The sequence below is a fragment of the Symphalangus syndactylus genome, chromosome 9 (genome assembly GCF_028878055.3).
Source record: "Symphalangus syndactylus isolate Jambi chromosome 9, NHGRI_mSymSyn1-v2.1_pri, whole genome shotgun sequence".
Classification (NCBI taxonomy): Eukaryota; Metazoa; Chordata; class Mammalia; order Primates; family Hylobatidae; genus Symphalangus; species Symphalangus syndactylus.
In genome coordinates, this window is record NC_072431.2 from 140,282,364 (window position 1) to 140,306,076 (window position 23,713).

General features: G+C 40.8%; 1 protein-coding gene across 3 annotated transcripts in view; it reads left to right on the top strand.

Annotated features, from left to right (window-relative positions):
* The window catches only part of PIP5K1B (phosphatidylinositol-4-phosphate 5-kinase type 1 beta), a 305,964-nt gene that overhangs the window by 140,941 nt on the left and 141,310 nt on the right, over positions 1 to 23,713 (top strand). For all 3 annotated transcript variants that reach the window (XM_055294401.2, XM_063609935.1, XM_063609936.1), the window contains one exon: positions 17,797 to 17,927. In XM_055294401.2, coding sequence (XP_055150376.1) covers positions 17,797 to 17,927 — 131 coding nt within the window. The remainder of the gene's footprint in view (positions 1 to 17,796; positions 17,928 to 23,713) is intronic.

Here is a 23,713-nt window from a genome sequence, read left to right on the forward strand (position 1 = left end):
TGTTATGGTGAGAAATAAATATTGCAAATAACTTAATCTTACACAAAATAAGCACTTAACACAATAAAATATATGTGTGTTAAAATATCTCAATGGAAATCATTGCATTAGAGTCTTCAAATACTCAAAACCAGTCTTTTTCTACCCAGGAAACACCTACATTCTAAATTTTAAAGCCCCTTTAGGTAAATACTGATATTAATGTTTCAGATTGTTTTGTTTAAAATTCTCTTGGCATTGTTCTTCTCTGGTTTTCCAGAAATATGGCCAGAACTACAAAGCACATGGTACTGTAAACAATTGCTATGCCGGTCATTTAAAATAACTCAATTATTAAAGGAGGGATGTCTTCACCCCCACTCTTTCAGAAAAGACAGCTTGGCCTGTAAATTCTTATGAATTTAGAGAGAAGCCATTTTCCTCATCCCTTCTTGATGTCATTCCTTAGTCCTTACATCTGCTGGGTCTATTCTGTAAGGAGTGTTTAGGGCTGGCATATGGAAAAATGATTTGAGATTGGTAAATAGCAAGTCACAGCAAGTGATGCCTCTCACTGTCAGTCTATAAAATCACTGCATTGTCAGTTTGAAAGTGTTTTTGTTCTATGTATGATTCCATCTCATTTAGCAACAGTAACCCTGCCTCTTTCTTCCTTCTAAACCTTGGATCCCTGAGCTTTGCTTTTCTATTTCATAAATGTTATTTATTCCTCTAACATAGACAATGACATCTCTGATATAATACATATGTGTATAATTCCCTATCATCAACCCTTAGAGCTTATTATGAAAATTAAGAGGAGGAAGAGTTAAACTGGTAGAGATTTGAAAGGAAGAGAAAAACTATTTTGATTTCTTCTAGGCCTGTTTCAGTACCACTTATTATATTCCTCATTATGTCTTTTATAGATCAAGAAGATTAGTTACAAAAAAGCTACATGACCAAAATTGAGGCACAAGTGGGAAAAAACATCCAGTGATCCCTACCCCAATAAGAAGCTTCATTTCTATTTTTTTCTCTTTGTTTGGGTAAATGGATAGCAATTAAGTCCTCCTGTCTTATGAAGTCAGAGATTTATCTCTTGAATTAATTAACTGCAGAACAGGGCCCAGTGGCCCAGTGAACACTATCAGAGCACTGAGAGATGCTGGTTTATTTCCCCTCCTTAGCTAAATACATTCTTCTTTTTAAAACTGAAGAGGTCGGTTGGTGGGATGAAAAAGAAAGGTTTGCAGTCTCTTGGGATAGGCGGTAAAAGATAACAACCAGATCTTGTATGCCACTGATATTTCCAAGTATATTAAGTTTCCATGCTGGTTTCCACCTTTTTAAGGGAGTTATAATCATCCCCTCTCATTCCCTAAATCAGCAACAACAGCAGTGGGGTGTGTGTGTGTGTGTGTGTGTGTGAGACTTCATATGAAGCAAGAGCTTGGTGGCTAGGGGTTAATATCCTCTCGAAGTAGGTGGGGATAACATTAGACCAGAAGGGATGGATGAGAGGGTGGAGGTTGCTGAGGGTTTCCTTGAGGGGAGGTTGCTTGTCCTAATCTTGTTTTACTTAAAGCTGGTAAACAGCCTAGATTCTAATTCCTGTTCTAAAGATTCCCAATGTTATAGTGAAACCTTTCCACTTTGGCCCCATCTAGGACACCTTTTAAATTAGTGCCCATGTGTCTGGGCACCTGACATGGCAGAGGGCTGTGATATGCCCCTGCAGAACTCTGTAGAGCAGAGATTTGACTTTGGCCCTGACCCATCTCCACACCTATGGGCAAAGAGAGAACCGTGGATTTACCAGTCAAAGGAGAATGCAAATTCAAACAGTGGAAGCTGGCCTGGCATTGCTTGGAAACAGGCCCATGTAGCCAGTAAACAAGCAGTTGGAGTAGCCACATAGTTTGGCTGGGCCTGTGCTAAACTGAAACACAAAACTACAAAGCTGCTATTTCTGTAATTCTATGTGGGGTTATGGTATCAGGTACGATGGTTATGGGCATGGACTCAGGGTTAACAGATCTAGGTTCAAGGGCCAGCTTTGCCACCTCCTCACTGTGTAGCCTTGGATAAGCTGATTTGTCTTTCTGGGCCAGTTTCATCTTATGTAAATGAAGAGTAAGTAATTTTGTACAGGGCTTGGACGACAGTAAGCACTCAGGAAAGGCCAGCTAGCTAATAGAATGGTGAAAAGAGCCATGAACATACTCCATTCATTCCCCATCAAAAGAAGAGTGAGTGGAGTTATGGCAAGAAAGGTACTACCATAATGTGAAAAGATTCCACCTAAAGATCCCTGATTATTTCTTACTTCAGGGAAGCCCATCTAAGAGGTCCTTTCTGGCCCTGCAGTGTAAGACTTTAAAAGACATCGATAGGCAGGCACAATTGCATTTTCTCTATATCTTTCTGCCTAGGTGTGTTTCTCAACCCCCACTTCACCCACAAGCTGCTGTTAGATGTTCCTCCAAGAGTCCAGCATCCCAATGAGCCAATTAGGGAACACACTCCTTATTTGTTATTGCAAAAGTATATATTTAATTGTGAATATGGGTGTAAATTCTTCTAAAGGACTATTTTAAATTTTAAATGAAAAAGGCTAGAGAAGTGTAAAATTTTATTATAAGAAGGAATAAAGAAGAACCTTATTTGGTAGATGATAAAGAATAGATATAGTTTCTGCCCTGTGAGAGCATACAATTTTAATAATCAAAACTCTTAAGAGAAGGCATGAAAATTTTATTGTTTTGGAGCTTCCATGGGGACTGTTTTACAAATGCAGTTTAACTTTAATTGCTGTAAAATAATTGACCGTGACTATTAGTGTATAACCATAAAAAATGAAAATTATAAAGTTAAGAGCAAAAATACAATTAATACACAAAAAGAGAATCTGTCTCACTAGTGATCAGGAAAATGGAGACTAAAACAACAAGAGTGGCAAAAGTTAACAATATTGATGATACTGGTATTGGTAGGAGTATGAGGATAGAATCATTCTTACACAGCACTCTGTGGGTGGGTATATAAATTGATGAAATCCATAGAAGACATCTTGGCAGTACCTACCAAAAGTATAAATGTGCATATTTTTTTAACTCAGCAGTTCTTCTAGGAATCAAAGCTGCAGTAATATTCAAGAAATAAGTGTATAGGAATATATGAACAAGGATATTCATCACCACATTATTTTCTACTAAAGAGAGAGAACAAGAACCCTAGTGTCTATCAATAAGAGAGTATTTAAAACAATTGTGGTACATACAAGCTATGAAAATCTATGTAACCATTACAAATAATGAGATCTGTATAGATGGAAGGATAGTATTTGAAAAAAAAAGCAAGCTGAAACAAAGCATGAATAGTAGAGTCTCATTTTAATTTTATTTTTATTTTTGAGATAAGGTCTCCCTCTGTCCCTCTGTCACCCAGGCTGAAGTGCAGCGGTGCGATCTCAGCTCACTGCAACCTCCGCCTCCCAGGCTTAAGTGATCCTCCTGCCTCAGCCTCTCCAGGCAAGAGCCACCATACCCAGCTAATTTTTGCATTTTTTGTAAAGACAGGGTTTCACCACATTGCCCAGGCTGGTCTTGAACTCCTGAGCTCAAGCAATCCACCCACCTTGGCCTCCCAAAGTGCTGGGATTAAAGGCATGCCCCACAACGCCCAGCCTCATTTTTATCTGTAATGCATGTGTACAGACATGTATTTTTCAGTGTGTAGAGAAAAAAGCCCCAAACACACACTAAACAGTTGAGAGTAGTTAACCCTGAAGAGTAAGCATGAGAAGGGCACATTGGTGTTTTACATTCTATAGTTAAGAGTTTTTTTTTAACTTTTTCTCAATGAGCATGGGCTACAATTTACATTTCTAAATTGAGCAATGGTATCTTTATGGATATTTATCTTTCAGTCTGATATATTTTTGAGCCTATATTGTTTTTCAGGTAAAGAGCATTTGGTTATAGGTCCGTAGGGTATATGCGCTTGGAATATAGATCAAAACAAGAACCAGAATGACCATGGCTTAAGCTAAGTTGAAGTTTATTTCTCATACACGTGAAGTGCAGAGGTCATTTACTTGCCTCTGCAGGGTATTCAGGGGCCTAGGTTTCCATCTTGTTTTTCTATCATTCTGAATGTATAGCTAACAAAAGCGATTAAAGAAGCCTGCTTCATCTCTGTCCATCACATCTGTACACAACACACCCCTTCCTGGTGAAGATGTGACCTGGGAGTTGGACACATCATTTCCTGTCCCAGCTCAGTAGCCAGAAAATAGTAATGTGATGATATTTACCTAAAAGAGAACGAGGCAAAATACCCAGTTGAAATCTCTGTTACTATATCGCAAGGTTTCCGAACCTCAGCAACTACTGACATATGGGCCAGATAATTGTTTGTTGAGGGGGGCTGTTCTGTGCATTGTAGGATATTTAGCACGTCCCTGGCCTCTGTCCAATCAGTGCTAGGAACACTGCCCAGGTGTGACAACCAAAACTGTCTCCAGACACAGCCAGATGTCCCTGAGGGCAAAGTCAAGCCTCATGAAGAAACAACTGCTAAGTAAGAAGAGAATAGATGCTGGAGACAGCCAGTAACACCTGCTGTAAGCATTGTGTTATTTCCCCCAAAACAGCGCTTAGCACTGAACTAATATTTCACCTTTCAAATAACAAGTCCTCTACCAGGAAATTGAACACCCTAAGATTCTGTCAAATTTTATTTTGGTTGATTCTAGGATGAAAAGTGAATCCTGTCTTATTTTAATCTATTGAATCTAAGTTGATATTTATATCAAATAAATAACAATTTTTATTTGAATACACAGACAAATGAAATATTCTTCCCTAGTAGGTAAGAATAGTATTAAGGATATTATACTGTTACATTTATAATGAATATCTCAGTTTAAAGTGTAATATTTCTGAAAGACTAATATAACAGCAAATATATGCAGCAAATATAACAGCTCTATCCTAAATCAAGAATTTCATCTGCAGTTGATGGCCTGTCTCTATTTAGGGAAATTAAGTGTGCATAATTTGATGCTGCTGTATTATGAATGCTTTAGGAGTACAGTATTTTTCTGTTAATGAGGAGTGTTTACTCAACATGCTGTTCCTTTCCAATGAGGCAACATGCTTCGCTGCCAATCAAATTAAGGTGGAGATCATTTCAAAGAAACCATGAAACACTTTTTCTTTATTCTGCCTTTCCTATTAAATGTTGAGAAGCAAATCTTCTATAAAACAGATGGATACACTGGGATCTTGTTAAAAGGCTGCTTGATAAAAAGGGAAAATTAAATATAAAGTGGATGTGTGTTGGGCTCCTTCCAAGGTTGTTTAGTGCCTAGTGTGTCAGAATAACCTTGTTATAAGGCAAGTTCACCACATGGAGTGTCCGTGCAAGCCTAGGGAAGGCCACCATTTAATGGAACTCCAGTATTCTTATTTTTGAAAATGCAGATGCTGCAGAAATGACATCAGAAATGTAGTTGCCAATCATGAAAATAACAGAATACCCCAAAAGTCACGTATGAAATGATTCATACTGGGAGAGGGGATTAACTGCTTTTAGCTGCTATAATGAACAGAGGCTGTATGGAGGCACGATTGGTAAAGCTGGACCTGGGAGAGTGGGTAGGATTCTGAAAAGAGAGTGGAAAAGGGCAGCATGGAAAGCCCAGAGATCAGTGGATGCAGAGACCAGCAATCGCAAGGCAAGTTTAAATGGGACAGTTTGGCTGAAGTGGTGGATTTGCACAGAGGCCAGAGGATCTCTGGCTTGTGGCCAAAACAGTAACTGGTCCACCAGAGTTTGTGCCCCCTCTTCCAAAGCACAGCTGGGTCTGGAAAGCAGCTGCAGAGCCGGCCCTCCTTGCATGTGAGCCGGGCCATGTGGCTTATCCTTGCTGCTGTACTATGAATGAGTCATTGTCTGGAGGAGCTGGGCAGTTAAAGGATGGCACGCTTAAATTAGATAATTTGGAAGGAATTTAAGAGGACTCTGTTTATGAGAACACATGGACACAGGGAGGGGAACATCACACACCGGGGCCTGTCGGCGGGGGAGGGTCAAGGGGACGGAGAGCATTAGGACAAATACCAAATGCATGCAGGGCTTAAAACCTAGATGACAGGTTGAGAGGTGTAGCACACCACCATGGCACATGTATACCTAGGTAACAAACCTGCGTGTTCTGTACATGTATCCTAGAACTTAAAGTAAAATTTTAAAAAAAGAAAAAGAAAAAGACACTGTTTGCAAAGATGTGGGAGAAATGCAGAGAAACCATAAGAGGGGTAGTTCAGTGTCTTGAGGCAAAATGTACCTTGTTACCCGCCTCTCCCATACCGCCCCCCAAGCCATGAAAAGGTAAGAGAATGGCACTATTTCTAGATCCTAGAGTAGGAATCATCTGGAAAGATCCACAGAGAGGAGCTGTAACCTTTAGAAGGACACAACCAGACTGAGTCAAACCCTCCAGGAGGGAGGGATGGAAGTAAACACTTTGACCTCACTCTCAAACCTCCCTCCAGTCTTCTGCCGTGGTGTCCCATTGGCCAAACCCAACTAGAAGCCAGAGGGAGCCCTTTGATGTGGCCTTACTGATGGTAACCCAGGGCACAGAGCAGCATGAAGGAGGGTTGAGGGACAGGCCTGGGGTAAGATATCCTGCACTGTCACTTCCTGGCAAAGGTAGGAAGAAGTGGATATTCTCTCACTCTACCTATCAGCCAGCTGGACTGGGGGCATTTTACGATCCTAGGGGCTACTAGAGCCACAGGGATGCAGGAGCCAGACTCTGAATCACCTGACAAAGGCAAGTGGATCATCATTCAGAGACACTCACTGTGGACTATGCCCTGTCAAAAAATAAACTTCTCTTGAATCAAGACATTGAATTTTAGGGGTGTGTTTTTTTATAGGACTTGGCATTTGTGGATCGATTTATTACACCATTTAGCATGAACAGGAACTCAATTGTAGAAAGTTTTGAAGGCCAAGCAAAGAATTTGGATTCCTTTCTACAGATGGCCAAAAATTAGTGGAGGCTTCTATGCTGGGAGGTGGTTTTAAAAGGAAAAAGAGAAAGAGAGCGTTGGAATGATGAGTCTGGCAGTCACGTGGCAGGTGGAATGGAACACAGTGAGCAATCCATTGATGCAGCTGGCCCAAACCCCATGTGATCAGCAGGACCTGGGAATCAGTCCCACACAATACAAGCTGCATAATCACATTCCAAGGTCAGGTGCCAGCCTGCCATGTAGAACTTGGGGAAGGAGGTGGTCTAAGACCAGTCAAATGATCATCCCACTCTATGAAAGGGCCTGGCTGGCCCACTGTGAGATATGGAAGAGGAAATTTGGAAAGAGTCGTTGATATGTCATGAGTAACTCACATAAGGGAGAGGCTTGGGAGAGGGTCTGCCCACCATCTCAAGCCTAGGGAAGGAGGCTTCTGTGAGACCACTGAAGAGTGTGCTGTGTGCTCCCTGGAGCCTGGGGGATGCAATAGACTATAGTATTTTTCTGAAAAATCAGAAAGTTTTCAGAAGAGAAGTTTTGGTCAGCTGCTCTGATGATGGCAAAACCAAAAAAAGGCTCCTTGGGGAGGATGAGTGTTCCAGACAAATGATATGTGACCATTGGAGGGCGCTGAGCTCTAGAGAGAGCTAATGTGGGGTCACCCCAGTCCTGTCTATGTGAGGAACTGGAAAAACAACAGGAAACTACCAAGCAGAGGAATGCAATAACCATTTGGAGGGGAGAACTGCAGACCCCGTGAGAGCACCTCACAAGAAAAAAAGATGCATACCTGGACAGCCTTTTCAGTGCCTGGTACATTTTACAACTGTACTCTTCAAAAAAGACCTTTCCTACCTCTTTTCTCCTCCCTCTAGCAACCAGCCAGAAAAGAGAAGAGAGGCTCCCAAGCCCCTCCCACTGCTGGAGGCCGGCTTGTGCCAGGCAAGCTGGGGGAAGAGAGAGATGGCTACCAAAGGCATATATAATTTTTTTATATTATTATTATTATTATTAAGCTGGACTATACATACCAAATGCCTAAATGAGACCATTTTTACAGATCTATGACTGGGAATAAACAGAAGACTTTTTTTTTTGAGACAGGGTTTCATTCTGTCATCCAAGCTGAAATGCAGTGGCACAATCACAGCTCACTACAGCCTTTACCTCCTAGGCACAAGCAATCCTCCTGCCTCAGCCTCCTGAGTAACTGGGACTGCAGGTGCCACCACCATGCCTGACCAATTTTTTGATTTTTTATAGAGAAAATGTCTTAGTGTGTGGCCCAGGCTGATCTCATACTCCTAGGCCCAGGTGATCCTCCTGCCCTGGCCTCTCAAAATGCTGGAATTACAGGTGCAAGCCACCATACCTGGACAGGACCTTTTATTCCAGAAGCCACCAGAAGGGTCATAGACCTGCCGTACATTTCATGCTGGGGCAGAAGAAAAATCTAACCCCAGAATACATTCAGAGGAACAGTGGGAGGCAAAAATAAACTTGTTATGATTACATTTTATAAAAGCACAATCATTACATAGGTTTGTTGCTAAGGCCTTGACCTAAAAGAAAAAGCTAAAAAAGATGAGCAACTCCTAAACATGCCTTTGTCATCCCTCAAAATGTATTTTAAAACATAGTAGCAATAGCTCATTAGAGGACATTCCCTTCCCTATATATAAAACATAAAATTTAGAAAACTTGGGAAGTACAAAACTTGAAAGCAAAAATCACCTAATATCCCAGTATCCAGAAATAATTGTACATTTTGGTATATTTCCTTCCTGTCTTATTTTCCTCTGTGGATATGTACACATGCACTTGGTTTTTCTTGTTTAAATTTTATGATCTGTATTGTGTCCTGCTTTTTAAACTTAACATAGTATTTTATTTTTCTAAGGATCACTTCTAAAATATGATTTAAATGATGGCATAATTTGACGAGTCCATCAAATAATTTTGTCAAATATTCTAGATCCAGATTTAGGTTTATGTATGAATTAACAATATGGATGAGAAAAATATAGAGAATTTGACTCATAGCTTTAGATATTCCATCAAGTTGTAGCATTTATATTATCAGATGAAAGAGCTACTTGTGGAGACGGTTGTCACTCCTTTCTTCAAACTCTCTTTTCTTGGTTTCAGTGAAGCCATATTTCCCTGATTTTCTTCTACTGTGTTAGTCGCTCCTAAGTCTCCTCCAAAGCTTTTCCTTCTTCCATCTATTTTCTAGATGTTGTTGTGGTTTAGGACTCTCCTTGGATACTCCCCTGTCTCTCTCTTGGTTTTCTCATTCAACTCCTTGGTTTTCAATATCATTTATATGCTAACAACCCTCAAAATGAAATATTCTCTCTAACCCCTATCCCAAGCTCCAGACTTGTATTTTAGCATCTGCAGCTGGATGTCTCATTAGCATCTCAAATGGAACCCTGAATCTGCTCCAAAATAGGTACCTTCTTCAATTTCCTCAGCTTGGTGACGTGACTTGGGTCCTCTCAACTGCTGAAGGAAAATGCCAGGAGGCATTGCTGGTACTTTCCTCTCCCTCATTTCTAGCTTGTAGCAAGTTCTGTCTCCCTCCCTCCAATATATCTCAAATCCACCTCCTCTGCCCATCCTCTCATTCATCACCCTTCTCTAAGCCATCAGTATCTCTATATGAACCACTAAAACTGCCCCCAATCACTTTCCTGCCTATAATCCCTCCAATGAAACTGGTTGTAGGACTATGGAAATGATACAGTTTGTGGGTGGGCAAACCTCCTCCTCTGTGAGAGGAAGTGGGACCACCTCTTGCTTCTGAGTTCTTCAAATCATTTCTCAAGTTCTTTCCTGTATTAGTTTTCTGTTGCTTCTATAACAAATTACTATAAGCTCAGTGGCTTAAATCAATGCAAACTTACTGTCTTATAGTTCTGGAGGTCAAAAGTCCTAAAATGAAGGTGTTGACAAGGCTGCGTTCCTTCAGAGACTCTAGCAGAGAATCAATTCCTGCTACGCTAAGTAGCAGCCAGAGTGAACCTTTTCACATAAGAATGCTGTTCCCTCATTGAAACACATCTAACCATTAGGGTGGCCTGTAAGGCCCAGATCGCGGTCTGTGTAGTCTTTCCAGCCTCCAGTTCTGGCACTTTCCCTGTTACCCGACTAGTGAACTCATATGATTTGCTTTTAGGTTCCTGAACCTTACTGCTTCTCTATCCCTGGAAATCAACTCCCCTAATCTCCTAATGTGCTTTGTCTTTCCTCACCACACATAGTAGTCCAAAATGTCAATTCCTTAAGGGCAAGACTCTGTTCAGGTCACCTCTATGTCCCCAGTTTGTACGAAGGCACACAGGCAGCCTTTGTTGACACGACTTGTTGACTCATTCTCACTTTTCAGGTCTCAGCCTACAGATCATTCCTCAGAGAGACCTCTGAGACTCCATCATTCTTGAGTGGGTCTCTGCCCTTCTGACCTCAATTATTTCACGCTGTTCTTTCTGTCACTGACTTCATTTGTCTTTATGCATGTGTGTCTTTGGCTGTTTAATGTCTCTTTCCCCCACTAGACTAGAAACTCCCATGAGAGCAAGAACCATGTCTCTTTTTTGGCTTATGCTTCCCACAATGCCTAAAATAATGCCTGGCTCATACCAAGTGCTCAGATCTTTGCTAGCAGAATGAACAGCCTCTGACTGAATGGGGTTCTGAGGGAACCTCTTCTCTCTGCTGGGGGCAACACTGGAAAAAATGCCAGGGTCGATCCTGAAGTAGAGGAGTGTGATCCACAGAATAAAGGGGACCCCAAAGAGATCCATGTCCTAATCCCTGGAACCTATTAAGAAGACATTGCCAATAAGTTCACACACTTGGCAGTTGTGATTAAGTTAAAGATTTTGAGATAGGGAGATTATCTTAGATTATCCAGATGGGTCCTTATAAAAGCGAAGTGAGAAGATCAGAGTCACAGAAGGAGATGTGATGAGAGAAGCAGAGGTCAGAGGGAGACAGAGATTTAACAATTCCACTGGCTTTGAAGATGGAGGAAGAGGCCACAAGGAATGCGGGTGGACTCTAGGAACTGATTCTCCACTAGAGTCTCTAAAGGAACGCAGCCTTGTCAAAACCTTGATTTTAGGACTTCTGACCTCCAGAACCGTAAGATAATAAGTTTGCATTGTTTTAAGCCACTGAGCTTGTAATAACTTCTTATAGAAGCAATAGAAAACTAATACAGGGAAGAACTTGAGAAATGATTTGAAGAACCCAGAAGCAAGAGGTGGTCTCACTTCCTCTCAGAGAGGAGGAGGTTTGCCCATCCACAAACTGTATAATTCCCATAGTCCTACAACCAGTTTCATGCCATCTCTCTCTCTTTTCCCTTAATTCTCTCAGTGGGAATCTATCCCTTTCTTTCTTTCTCCTTAATTCTCTCAGTGGGAATCTATCCCTTTCTTTCTTTCTCCTTAATTCTCTCAGTGGGACAAATAAGTGGACTATATGCCTTCTTTCTGGAGTATAGGTTCAGAGAGAGGACGGAGCACCTGGAGCTGGGTTTGAGCCGTAGAAATGAAGGAATGTGGACCAGGTGTGGCGGCTCACGCCTGTAATCTCAGCGCTTTGGGAGGCTGAGGCAGGAGAATCTCTTGAGGTCAGGAGTTTGAGATCAGCCTGAGCCACAAAGTGAGACCCTATCCCAACAAAAAATTGAAAAGATTAGCCAGGCATGGTAGCATACACCTGAAGTCACAGCTACTCGGGAGGCTGAGGTGGGAGGATGGCTTGAGCCCAGGAGTTTGAGGTTACAATGGGCTGTGATCATACCACTGCACTCCAGCATATGTTGTAGAACCGGGGTGGTTACTGAAGCAGAATGAGGGAGAAATAATAAATAAATGGGGAGGCTGGTCAGCATCTCCCTTCCCATACACCCATATAAGAATTACTCTCTTGCTGTTTTGTTGTTGTTGTTGTTAAGACTGAGTCTTGCTCTTTTGCCCCAGCTGGAGTGCAGTGGCGCCATCTTGGCTCACTGCAACCTCTGCCTCCTGGGTTCAAGTAATTCTCCTGCCTCAGCCTCCTGAGTAGCTGGGATTACAGGTATGCACCACCATGCCTGGCTAATTTTTGTATTTTTAGTAGAGATGGGGTTTCACCATGTTGGCCAGTCTGGTCTCGAACTCCTGACCTCAAGTGATCCACCCTCCTCGGCCTCCCAAAGTGCTAGGATTACAGGCGTGAGCCACTGCACCTGGCCCTCTCTTGCTGTTAACAGGTGATACTGAACCATTTCTTTATGGCCTAGTCTAAGGCACCTTGTCAGTGAATATCTCTGATTCAGAATTAGACTCTCAAAATCTATGGTTTTGGGAAAATAGATCTTCTCAGAAACAGAGAAAGCATTGGACCTCATCCCTGGTAAAAATGCACACAAGCAAAAATTTTCACATGTAGTTTTTAGGGGTTCATAAGCTCAGCTTGCTCAAAGGGTAGAGTATTTGGTTTTTAAAATATATATCAGGTGTGGGAGTTGGTGGGAAGCAGACAGGGAGTAATATTCTAAGATAGGCTTCCAGTGTTAAGCTAAGGGATTTCGACTTAATCCTCCAGGGAGGTGCTGAGAACCCATTAGAGGGCTTCAGGCAAGACACTGACGTGATCAGATTTGTACTTTTGAAAACAATCAGTCTGCAAACATCTATATTGGCCATAATCCCAAAATTAGTTCATCCGTTCACCTTAGGTGGAAAAATGCTGTTGACGTGAAGTGTTTCAATATTTCCTTTTAAAGCCAGTCATATCAGATGGCATATTAAGTGACCTAATTTTATAGATAGTGTGCTGTAGAAAGCAGTTTCCTGTAAGGACATCAAAATCTTGTCAGATCCTTGCTTTTCTAAGACTGGGTTTGCCTAGGCATTTGGTCTTATTGTAACTTTCATCATTATTATCTCATTGTTCGCTGCTTCTCAGCTTTTATCAGATCCATCTCTAGCAAAGAAAACTCAGGTAAGTAAAGCAAAATTGTAGAATGCCACATTGGGAGCCTTCTAGAAGACCAGAGTATGCACACACTAGCTAAGGGATTTAGACCAAGTTCATCTCCCAGAGCCACGGTTTCCTTATCTATACTATGGCATTAGAAACCCTACCTAGCTATGTAACAGTCGTGACAATCAAATGTGATCATTAAAAAACAGTGCTTTGAAAACCATAACATATTACCCAAATGCAAGCTGATATTCATTTTCCTCTTAGCATTACCATCGTAGCTGAACACGTTTGGGTTAATACAGAGGAGCTGGGAAACTGAACGTTTGTGGTTTGCCTTTATGATATTATATGGTTCTCCCTTTCTCCAAGTATCAGATGGTTTAGAGGTTTTTCTAGTATCCAGGCAACATATTGCCTCCACTTAGCCCTTGCAAAAACCTGAATTAAAAATAGACTCTGTTTGCTGTGTTCTGAAACCTAAACCTGTAGGTTTTAAAGGAGTCAAAGTTTCCCCTTGGCACTCAAAGGGGCAGTAGTCCTGTCCTAGCACTTTTAGAGCATATGCCAAGCCATGTAGAGGAAAGCAGAGAAGCTCAGTTGTGCAAAGCCGGCGACCCACCACCGGGTCACTGGTCTGTTGGTGGTATCCTGGAGGAAGGCAGGGAGCTCTGGTGGCTTAGAGTTTTCAGGGAAAGGACTATTGGTTCTAGTACTGCAATCACCAGCACTTCACACAGAAGGTTCGTTGTTATCATCATGATGTACTAATCTCATCAGAGACACTCCAGGTAGTGTTTCAAAGTGTTTTTTCACAGTTTCAAAGTACTTCTGGCTTAATATTAGGATGTGCCTCAGACATTTCCACAAAGCAGACAAGATACTTTTTTTCTATTTTATTTTTTAATTGACAAGTAAAAATTATATATATTTATTGTGTACAACATGATGTTTTGAAAAATGTATACATTGTGAAATGGTTCTGTTGAGTTAGTTAATTGAGGTAATGTGCATTTCCTCACAGTTATTTTTTGTGACGAGAACACTTGAAATCTACTTTCTTGGTGATTTTTAAAATATGATCATTATTATTAACTGCAGTCACCATATTGTACAATAGATCTCTTGGACATATTCCTCCTATCTAACTGAAATTTTGTCCTTGGACCAATATCTCCCCAAGCCCCCAGCCCCCAACCAGCCCCTGGTAACCAGCGTTCTACTTCAACTTCAACATTTTTAGATTCCATATATACGATGCTTTTTAGTGATACCCAAATGTTTCACTATTAAAGCATTTAGTTTTTACACAGACCTGGGGAGGAGGAAACTTTGAGGTGTCATTCCTAGTATGTCAGCAAAATGCCGCCTTTTGTTCATGGTCCCCATGTTACCAGTGGTGACATTAACGATGGTGTTTGTACAGCTTTACCAAGAAGTTTACAAGTGTTTCTTTGGCTTACCTGTGGGTGGGTATGATTGGAAGCAAATAAAATTTTTACCCTTTTTTCACCAAAAGGAATGGCTCTCTCAGAGCTTTTGCTTTGTTGAGGTCAAACATCCAGACTTAAAAGAGAACTTCCGACTTTGATTCTAGGCTCATTTCGCAAACACGGATATGGAGGAGGCAGCCTGGGTTTGGCAGTGAGACTCCACCACACACTAGCAAAGGGACTTGGGCAAGTCACGTAACCTTGCCGAGCCTTAAATCCACCCCTGTAAAATGGGAACCGTTGTTACTGTGCCTCGCGGTTCTGGAGAGGGTCAAATGAGTGAGGAGATTCTGCTTTAGAGGCAGTGGAGTATAACTTAGGACTCTGGAGCCAGCCTTCCTAGAGGTGAGTCCCAGCTTCACCTTGTCAGTAGCTGTGTGACCTCGTGTAAGTTGCTAAACCTTCCTGAGCTGATAGAAATAGTAAGAGTGCCTACCTCATAGAGTCATGAGGATAAAAGGGTTAATATAACCAGAAAGCACTTAGAATGTGCCTGCCATTTAGTAGTAAACACTACATTAGTATGTGCTATGATTATGATAGATCATGATCATAATTGTTGTTATTAATACATCAAGTGCCTGGCATAAATTAGTTGGTCAAAAAAGATTAATAACTCCTTTTATTATTTCTCCCATCAGAGCACCTGAATTTTAAATGCTGTGAAAGGAAAGTAATATTATTACCAGTCTGTTTTTGATTTAACTAATTATATAACAGCAGGGTTCTTTTCAAAATCTTACTCCTCAGGGACTCAACCTTACACCAGAGAAGAAAGATTTTTTCTTAGAACAAGAGCATATATTTGGTCCTCACTCCAGACTTTTGGAATCAGAAATTCTGGGGACATGACTGTCATCTGTTTTAGCAAGTGTACCCAGTGATTCTCATGTTCCTGAAGTTTGGTAACACTAGGTGTAGACTAGTCACAGCTTTGACTACCTTCTGTTGCCAGGGTGGAGACAACAAAGAATTGGATACTCTGTTTGGCAGGCTGTTCCAGCCCAAGAAGTGTTAAAATGATGTTTTTGTGGTGGTTTTGTGAGTTAAGCAGATACAGATAGTTCTGGAAAGCAGCGTCAGGGGTGTGGTATGGGGGAGTGCAGAGCACTTGGGCAGCATGTGAACCTGTTGATAGATCTGGCTTAGAACCGTGTGGCGTATCGGGCCCTCTGGGAAGTGCTTATGTCACCTCTTGTGCCTTACCAGTCTGAGTGACGCTTGAGAGAAGAGATGCCTTTTGAATTTTTATGCAAGGTTAAAATGAAGAAAATCCACTTCAGCCTTTAAAAGTCAGAGCTACTGGCACAAAAGGTCACTGACGCCAATTGGTGGCATTGCAGAGCTCCGAGAGGGAGCATTAAAATAGCAGGTTTTTTTTTTTTTTTTAAAGAAACAATGCACTGTGGGCTTAAGTCTTAGTGTGTTGCCATCTTGCTGCCCTAGGATCTTAAATAAAAGGGCATGTGAAAAAAGAAAAACACAAAGACATTTTTCGACCTCCCTAAGTGTCAAGGATGTAGATAGTCATCCTCACACTAAAGGTGACATAACCTTTATTGTAGAATAAGCAAAGTGATGAAATGATGCCCCTATGGGAAAGTAGTCAATAGATGGACTAGAGACCTAGCCCTGTTCTAGATGTAGTCTGTTTGGAGGTCAAGTTTGGATAACTGAAGATGACACTGCCTTGGGAAATGAAGCCCATCTCAGAAGTAGTGTGGAGAGGTTGTAAGGTATTAATTTGGCTCTGTATACACTGCATTTGTGTTGACAGAACAGCATCTCAATTGATGGAAAAGAATCTGCGAGCCATCTGAATAGAAACAGTATTTAAGTCATTAAGAATGGATTGATTACCAGGGTATATTAAGGAGACTTGAGGATCAAGGACCAAATTCTGGGGACACTGCAATTATAGCAAATACAACATGAGAGGTCAGAGAAGAAGTGACAGGAGAGACTATAAGAAAAGCTGGAAGTGGGCTGGGCATAGTGGCTCACACCGGTAATCACAGCACTTCGGGAGGCTCCTGGTCACATAAGACCAGGAGTTTGAGACCAGCCTGGCCAACATGGCGAAATCCCGTCTCTACTAAAAATACAAATATTAGCCAGATGTGGTGGTGCATGCCTATAGTCCCAGCTACTCAGGCGGCTGAGGCGTGAGAATTGCTTGAATGCGGGAGGCAGAGATTGCAGTGAGCCGAGATCGCACGACTGCACTCCAGCCTGGACGACAGAGTAAGACCCTGTCTCAAAAAAAAAAAAAAAAAAAAAAAAAAATATATATATATATATATAATAGTGGCTTCAGGATCATATTCTGTCATAGAAATCAAGAGAAGAAATTTTTTTCAGAATAAACAGGTGTTCTCTGGTGTTAAAAGCTTGAAGAAATAAAAAGATATAAAGCAAGGGGGAGGTGGGGATGGGTCTTAGATTTGCTAAGTAAAAATATTAAATCAGAAAGAAAGTATCTTTTCTATAAAGTAAGTGATCTTTATTACATCCATTCATGTCAGGGTTTCTTAACCTCAGCATTATTGACATTTTGGTCTGAATGATTCTTTGTGGTGGGAGCTGTCCTATGCAGCATCCCTGGCCTCTACCCACTAGACATAATGCCACCACTGCCAGTTGTGATGACCAAAAAATGTCTTCAGATATCGTCAGATGTTCCTGGTGAAGAACCACTGATTTAAGTATTTAATTCCTACCATGTATGTAGCACTACATTAGGCAGTGCAAGGCATAAAAAGTATGACACATTTCACCATAAAAAAATACATTCTAATTGTCCTAAATTGAGTTATTCTGTTATTTCTCTTATTATGTTGGTTAAAACTATATATGTGTATACTCATACACACACACACACACACACACACACACACACGTACAGTAGTTATTCTCCAAGTTAACATTACATCAGCTTAATTATTGGATGATATTAGAAAAGTAATAAATGGGAAATATTGGTGTCCCCATGCTGTGTGTTTTAGCACAGATCAATGTAAGAAATTATTATGGATCTATGGTGAGACTAGTAAGCAATTTCCAAATTAAATTATAAGAGACATTACAAAAAATGTATGCAAAGAAAGAGCTTTAATGTTTGGAATAGATTCTGCATCAAAAGAAGCAACTTATCATCTTGCCAAACCTCAGCTTCATCATTGTTTCGGAGCAAGAAAGAGAACTGAACCTCACTCATGTTTTGTTGCCTGTACCATTGAACAAGGCCCTGACTGTTAAGACTAATGCTGAGACCCTTGTTTTCTTTGCAGACTGCATCATCTGCTATTAAAGGTGCTATTCAGCTGGGAATAGGATACACAGTGGGTAATCTTACTTCCAAGCCAGAACGAGATGTTCTTATGCAAGACTTTTATGTGGTGGAAAGTGTGTTCCTACCCAGGTAAGAACATTCTTATTTGTGATGATTTCCATGCTAAGGAACCTTCTTTGTGACAACCCCATATTGAAGGGCTTTTCTACTATGTACATGTTTACATGTACAGATGTGAATATTGGACCTTTGGCAGGGTCAAAGGCCATCCAAATGATGTTTACCTCCTGTTTCATCAGGATGCCTTGCAATTTTTATGTGGAGATGGTAAATAGGTTTCATCTATGGACCAATTCTAATTAGTTGTGATGAATGCCTGGAAAACCATATGGAGAAAGATTCTGAGGTTCAGTGGGAAAGAGTGCAGTAATCACACAGTAATGTCCGCCAAGGGTTTATAGAAAGAAGGCTTCCATGAAACAGCAACTGGTGCTAGGTTTTTGCTCCCCCTAATTTAAAAGCATGGGCTGGTAGGCCCACAATTGGGCCTCAGATCTGAGTCTAGTCTTATCTCTTCTCTTGTATGATGACTTTAACTTAACTTTCCTCCAGAAAACAGAGAATCCTGCTGTTTGCAAAAATACCAAAGTTACCCATACATGTTGTCTCTAGCTTTCATCATTTTAGTGTGAGGGGATCAATTATTTAAAAGCAAATACATCTGGAAATGGATGATGGTAATATGAATGTATTAATGCCACAGAACTGTACACTTAAAAGTGGCTAACATAGTAAATTTTATGTTGAGTATATTTTACCACAATAAAACTAATTAAAAATTCTATTACTACCTTCATTTAGGAAGAGAAGTAATCATTAAATAAGAAGTATCACCACAAGTGACAGAATTTTTCAAATGATCTAGAAAATAAAAGTAAAGATATTCAATTTGGGGACTTGGAGATAATTATTTTGTCTTTGGAGCTGTGAGAATTGATTTTAACATTTCTCGGCCGGGCGCGGTGGCTCACGCTTGTAATCCCAGCACTTTGGGAGGCCGAGGTGGGCGGATCACGAGGTCAGGAGATCGAGACCACGGTGAAACCCCGTCTCTACTAAAAATACAAAAAATTAGCCGGGCGTGGTGGCGGGCGCCTGTAGTCCCAGCTACTCGGAGAGGCTGAGGCAGGAGAATGGTGTGAACCCGGGAGGCGGAGCTTGCAGTGAGCCGAGATCGCGCCACTGCACTCCAGCCTGGGTGACAGAGCGAGACTCTGTCTCAAAAAAAAAAAAAAAAAAAAAAAAAAAACAAAACATTTCTCTTCAAAATAAGCCATGTTATTACCAGGCTTGGGTAAACATAGCTAAAGTGACACTTTGTTTACCACTAGTATCCTCATTGCCTTATTAAAAATCTATATGTATCTTTAGAAGAATTGTCTTTACACATTTATCTCTGTGTCCAGGTGTCAACTGCCTAAAAATAAAACCTGTATATGGACGTGCGGTAACCCCCACATAGTCAGCAAGGAGCGGAGCCCATAAATTTTTAAAAGTCACCTAACTAGTTTTGCTTTAAATGCTCTTAGCTGCAGAATAAAGTTGGTCTACTGGCCTTTTGAAGTCTGCTTGTCTAGGGTCCTACAGCAGCCCTGAGAACCAGATTCCAGGCAGAAAATGGACAACCCCAAGGCCCAGGATATAATCCTTGCTCATGACCCTACTCTTCTTTCTATAGTTGGAAATGTTCTCTGTGCTTGCTTTTAACAGTCTACCATTCCAAAAAAAGAGTATGTATTAACTACATGTTTTTCTCTTAAAAGCCAGGGGGTCATGAGTTTATCTTCATCTTTTGGGATGCTTTTTTTAGGCTCATAATGCTTGTAAGTGTGTTTGTAGGATGTTTGTTTGAGCTCTCATGGTCTCCAAAGGTCTCTACCCAGACATGTCAACTTTGTTGTTCTTTGGCTACAGAGAACAGGAGAAAGGAGGACTTTTGTGGGAATGTGGAGACAGTGAGCTTAGGGTGCTGAGAGCATTACAGCTGAAGGTGGGGGTATAAAGACGTTCCATGTGCTCCCCCTATCCTCACTGACTGACCTCTTCTACTTCCAGTGTCCAATCAACACAGCCAACTATTGACGGGCACTTGGGGAAAGCATGGCTCGGGCATGAGGTCCCCAAATCCTAAACACCGGCACACCTGGAACTTGCTAGGCATGCAGATTCTTGGGCTCCACCCAGACCAACTCAATTAGAAACTCTGTGGGTAGGAACCAGGAATCTGTTTTAACAAGCCCTCGGGGTGATTCTCAGCACAGAAAGGTTTGAGAACCACTGGCCTCACCCATGACTTTCCACTTGAGAGAGAGAATCTTTCTGGTAGATAACAAATTTTGTTCTTGGAGTTATTACATGACTCTTAAAACTAATAAAACTCAAATCACTTTTTAAAAGCATCTTAAATATCAAAATGACATCTATTAGCACTTTGTGTCTTTGGCCTTCACTGTCATCCAAGGTAGCAGCAGCAGGTGTGTCACTGGCAGAGGAGTAGCTAGCTGACTTTCCCTTATTTAGAGGCATCCATTGTCACATTTAAAATATAGCATTTTAGAGTATTTGCAGCCTATAAATGTGCACACCTGTAATCCCAGCTACTCAGGAGGAGGCTGAGGCAGGAGAATCTCTGGAGCCTGGGAGGCAGAGGTCGCAGTGGGCTGAGGTCCTGCCACTGCACTCCAATCTGGGCGATAGGGTGGTACTCTGTCTCAAAAAAAAAAACAAAAAAATTACCTCCCTCATTTTCTTTATAATAATATTGTGTAAAATGAGTAAAAGTCTATAAGAAAAACTTTAAAAAGTATTAAGTGATACGTGTGTGTGTATACATATACACACATATATAATATATATATACACATATGCAATGGAATAATAAAAATGCTACATGATAAATATAAAATAGATTAAAACTATTTAAAACAGCTGCATGAAATAGAAAGGCTAGATATTGATGTTTGCATATAGGCACATTTAGTTGGATTAAGTTAGATTTAAATGGTCCAATAGATAACTGTGCATACAATTACAATTACAAATCAACCCTTTCTCTGGGCTGTCTAAAATAATCAGGTACTAGACCAAAAAATGACATGTTGTCTGCTTTACCTTTTAGTGATGATTTGTAGGAAGAGGAAGGTGGGGGCCGGTGAGTGGAAAGATAGTAGAGTTTATGAGGGAATGTTCTGTGTGACTGAAGACAAAGGCTGGAGATTCATGGACCAGAAGGTGTGAATCTACTCTGAAGGACGGGCAAGAGTCCAGTCCAGGGAACAAGGTGCAGATGGTAGGATTTTGGTGGGTACTCGAATTTAAAAAATGGATTTGTGAGGCAATATTGCTGGGGTCAAAACCAAAAAATCAAATTGACCAGAGTGAAAAACAGCCTGGGTCCTTGCAAGGCTCTGCTGCCACGTAGGATGACTGTACCGTCTTTTCAGGTTCGTGTAACAATCCATACTAGTTATAGTATACATGAAATGCTTTCTGTTCATTCAAGCAGCCTTACTAAAAACACTCCATGAAAATAAAAGTCTATATCTTCCCTTCAAAAAAAAATGGCAATACAATATTTAACATTTGATGCATTTTTTTTCTTATTTGTTATTTTTAAATGAAAAGGAATTGTCCCGGCTTGGCTCTACGCCCCTGGACTCCGGCTCCCACGCCACCATGGCAGGTGCCGGCCTGAACATTTGATTCAGACCAAGAATTTCTTTCAGCAGATGTTATCTTGTTTGTTTAAGTAACACAGGCACACCAGATGGATTTACAGTAAACAGAAGAAACTTATGTTAGTCTTGCCTCAGTTTCATCATCTGGACTCAGTGTCTTCATGGATTTAGCAAAGGGATTTAGCCCAGTGTTTCTCATTGGAGGTGCTGTTGGCTTTGTTGGATAAGACAACTCTTTGTGCAAGACAGTACATTTCAGGAGATCTGTGGTCCCCAGGCCCTGCCAGTAATATCTCCTAGTTGCTGTAGCAGTCAAAAAACCCCTATAAAGTGATGGATAAATTTAGTATCGTGATTGTGGTGATGGCTTCACTGGTGTATATACACATGTGAAAAAGTAACAAATGGTATACTTTATTGTATGTCAATTAAACTTCAATAAATCAATCAAATAATGCTTTCTCTCTCCAAGTATTTCCAAGCCCATAAGGGGATGAGGAAAGCGGTAGGTGGGCAGGACAGGCCCTGGTTGTAAGCATCCAAAACATTCTGCAGTCTCTGATGGCTCCAAAACTCAATGAGTCTATCTGGGTCATAGAACTAATTACTTGAGGTACCTTGAGATGTTTTAATTTACTGCTTTCTGAAGTTGCAGAATCCATTTCCCCTAGCAACCAAATGCATTGTGTTTTTTTCTTATTTATATATTTCGAAGCTGCTCAAAGTTATTTTTAAATATCAAGTACGTAATTTGTCCTATGAATTGTTTCATTTTGTAGATGGAAAAAGCCCTGGGCCGTTTTAAGATCTGAAAGAGGATATAAAAATCTCTTTTAACTGTCTGGCTCCGTGATCTTCCAAAATGTGTTCCAAAATCTCAAAGTAGATGAGTAAGAAAATCATGATCATATCTTAATATTTTGACCCCAAATTCTGTGTTGGGATCAGAAGCTCAAAGTTGTAGATAGGTTTCATGTATTGATAGGATAAAGAAGAAGGAAGATGGTTTATAAAGCTTGTACCATGTAAACAAGAACCTAAGGTGGCAAAGGGAGGCAAAATTTTTAAGAACTGTGAATCAAGCATAGTTTTATTCATATAGTTAATTGACGTATATAACATATATTAATTTTTATTATCTTTCATGTTTATAAGAACATTATTTGGTATATGAAATAAGTTGACCCTAAGACATTAAGTCACTTAGCCCAAGGCTATCCAGCCGGTAAATGGTAAAGCCAAGATTTTAACTCAGGGTTAGCTGGCCCCAAAGTTTTGTTTTTCTCTACGTTGTGGCAATAAAGCATGGGAATGGTATTTCTGCTTTATTGAATCAGAACAAGTGTCCAGCTTTTATCTTAGAATTATAGACCTCAATCTGCTTCTTTGTTCCCCTAAGAGACAGCCCTAATGTGTTCTTCTCCAGGAGACACTATCACTACCTTACCTGGAAGTGGCAAAAATGGTTTAAAAGCTGGTGGTAAAAGTTTAAATATCTTCCCATATTCAAGAATAATTACACAGCTGAGGTATTTTTAAAGCCCCTATATTTCAGTCTCTTCACTTGTAAAACAGGAGTTTACCTTGATGTAAAGATCATTACAGAAAACAGACTGCCCTTGGGTTTGACCCATGTGCACTTCAGGGTTTATCTGGACAGCCAGGGAATACCCACTTTTTGGAAAAGAATTCCAAGAAACTACGGCAAGGGTAAAACATTATCCTAAATGATAAGTAAACATATATGTCAAAAGTTCATATAAAATATTGCCTCATATCATCGCTCAATGTTACAGGTTTGACAAACTAGCCAACTGCCTGCGTTTCAAGGCATAATGACATAAACTTATCCAAGAGTCCCTCTTATACCAGGGATTCCCAGTCCCTGGGCTGCAGACAGGTGCAAGTCCGTGGCTTGTTAGGAAACCAGCAGCACAGCAGGAGGTGAGCAGAGGCCAGCAAGTATTAAAGGGCGAGCTCCGCCTCCTGTCAGATCACTGGCGGCGTTAGATTCTCATAGGAGCCCAAACCCTATTGTGAACTGTGCATGCAAGGGATCTAGGTTGTTTGCTCCTTATGAGAATGTAATGCCCGATGATCTGAGATGGAACAGTTTCATCCCAAAACCATCCCCCCATTTCCACTGTCTGTGGAAAAATTGTCTTCCACAAAACTGGT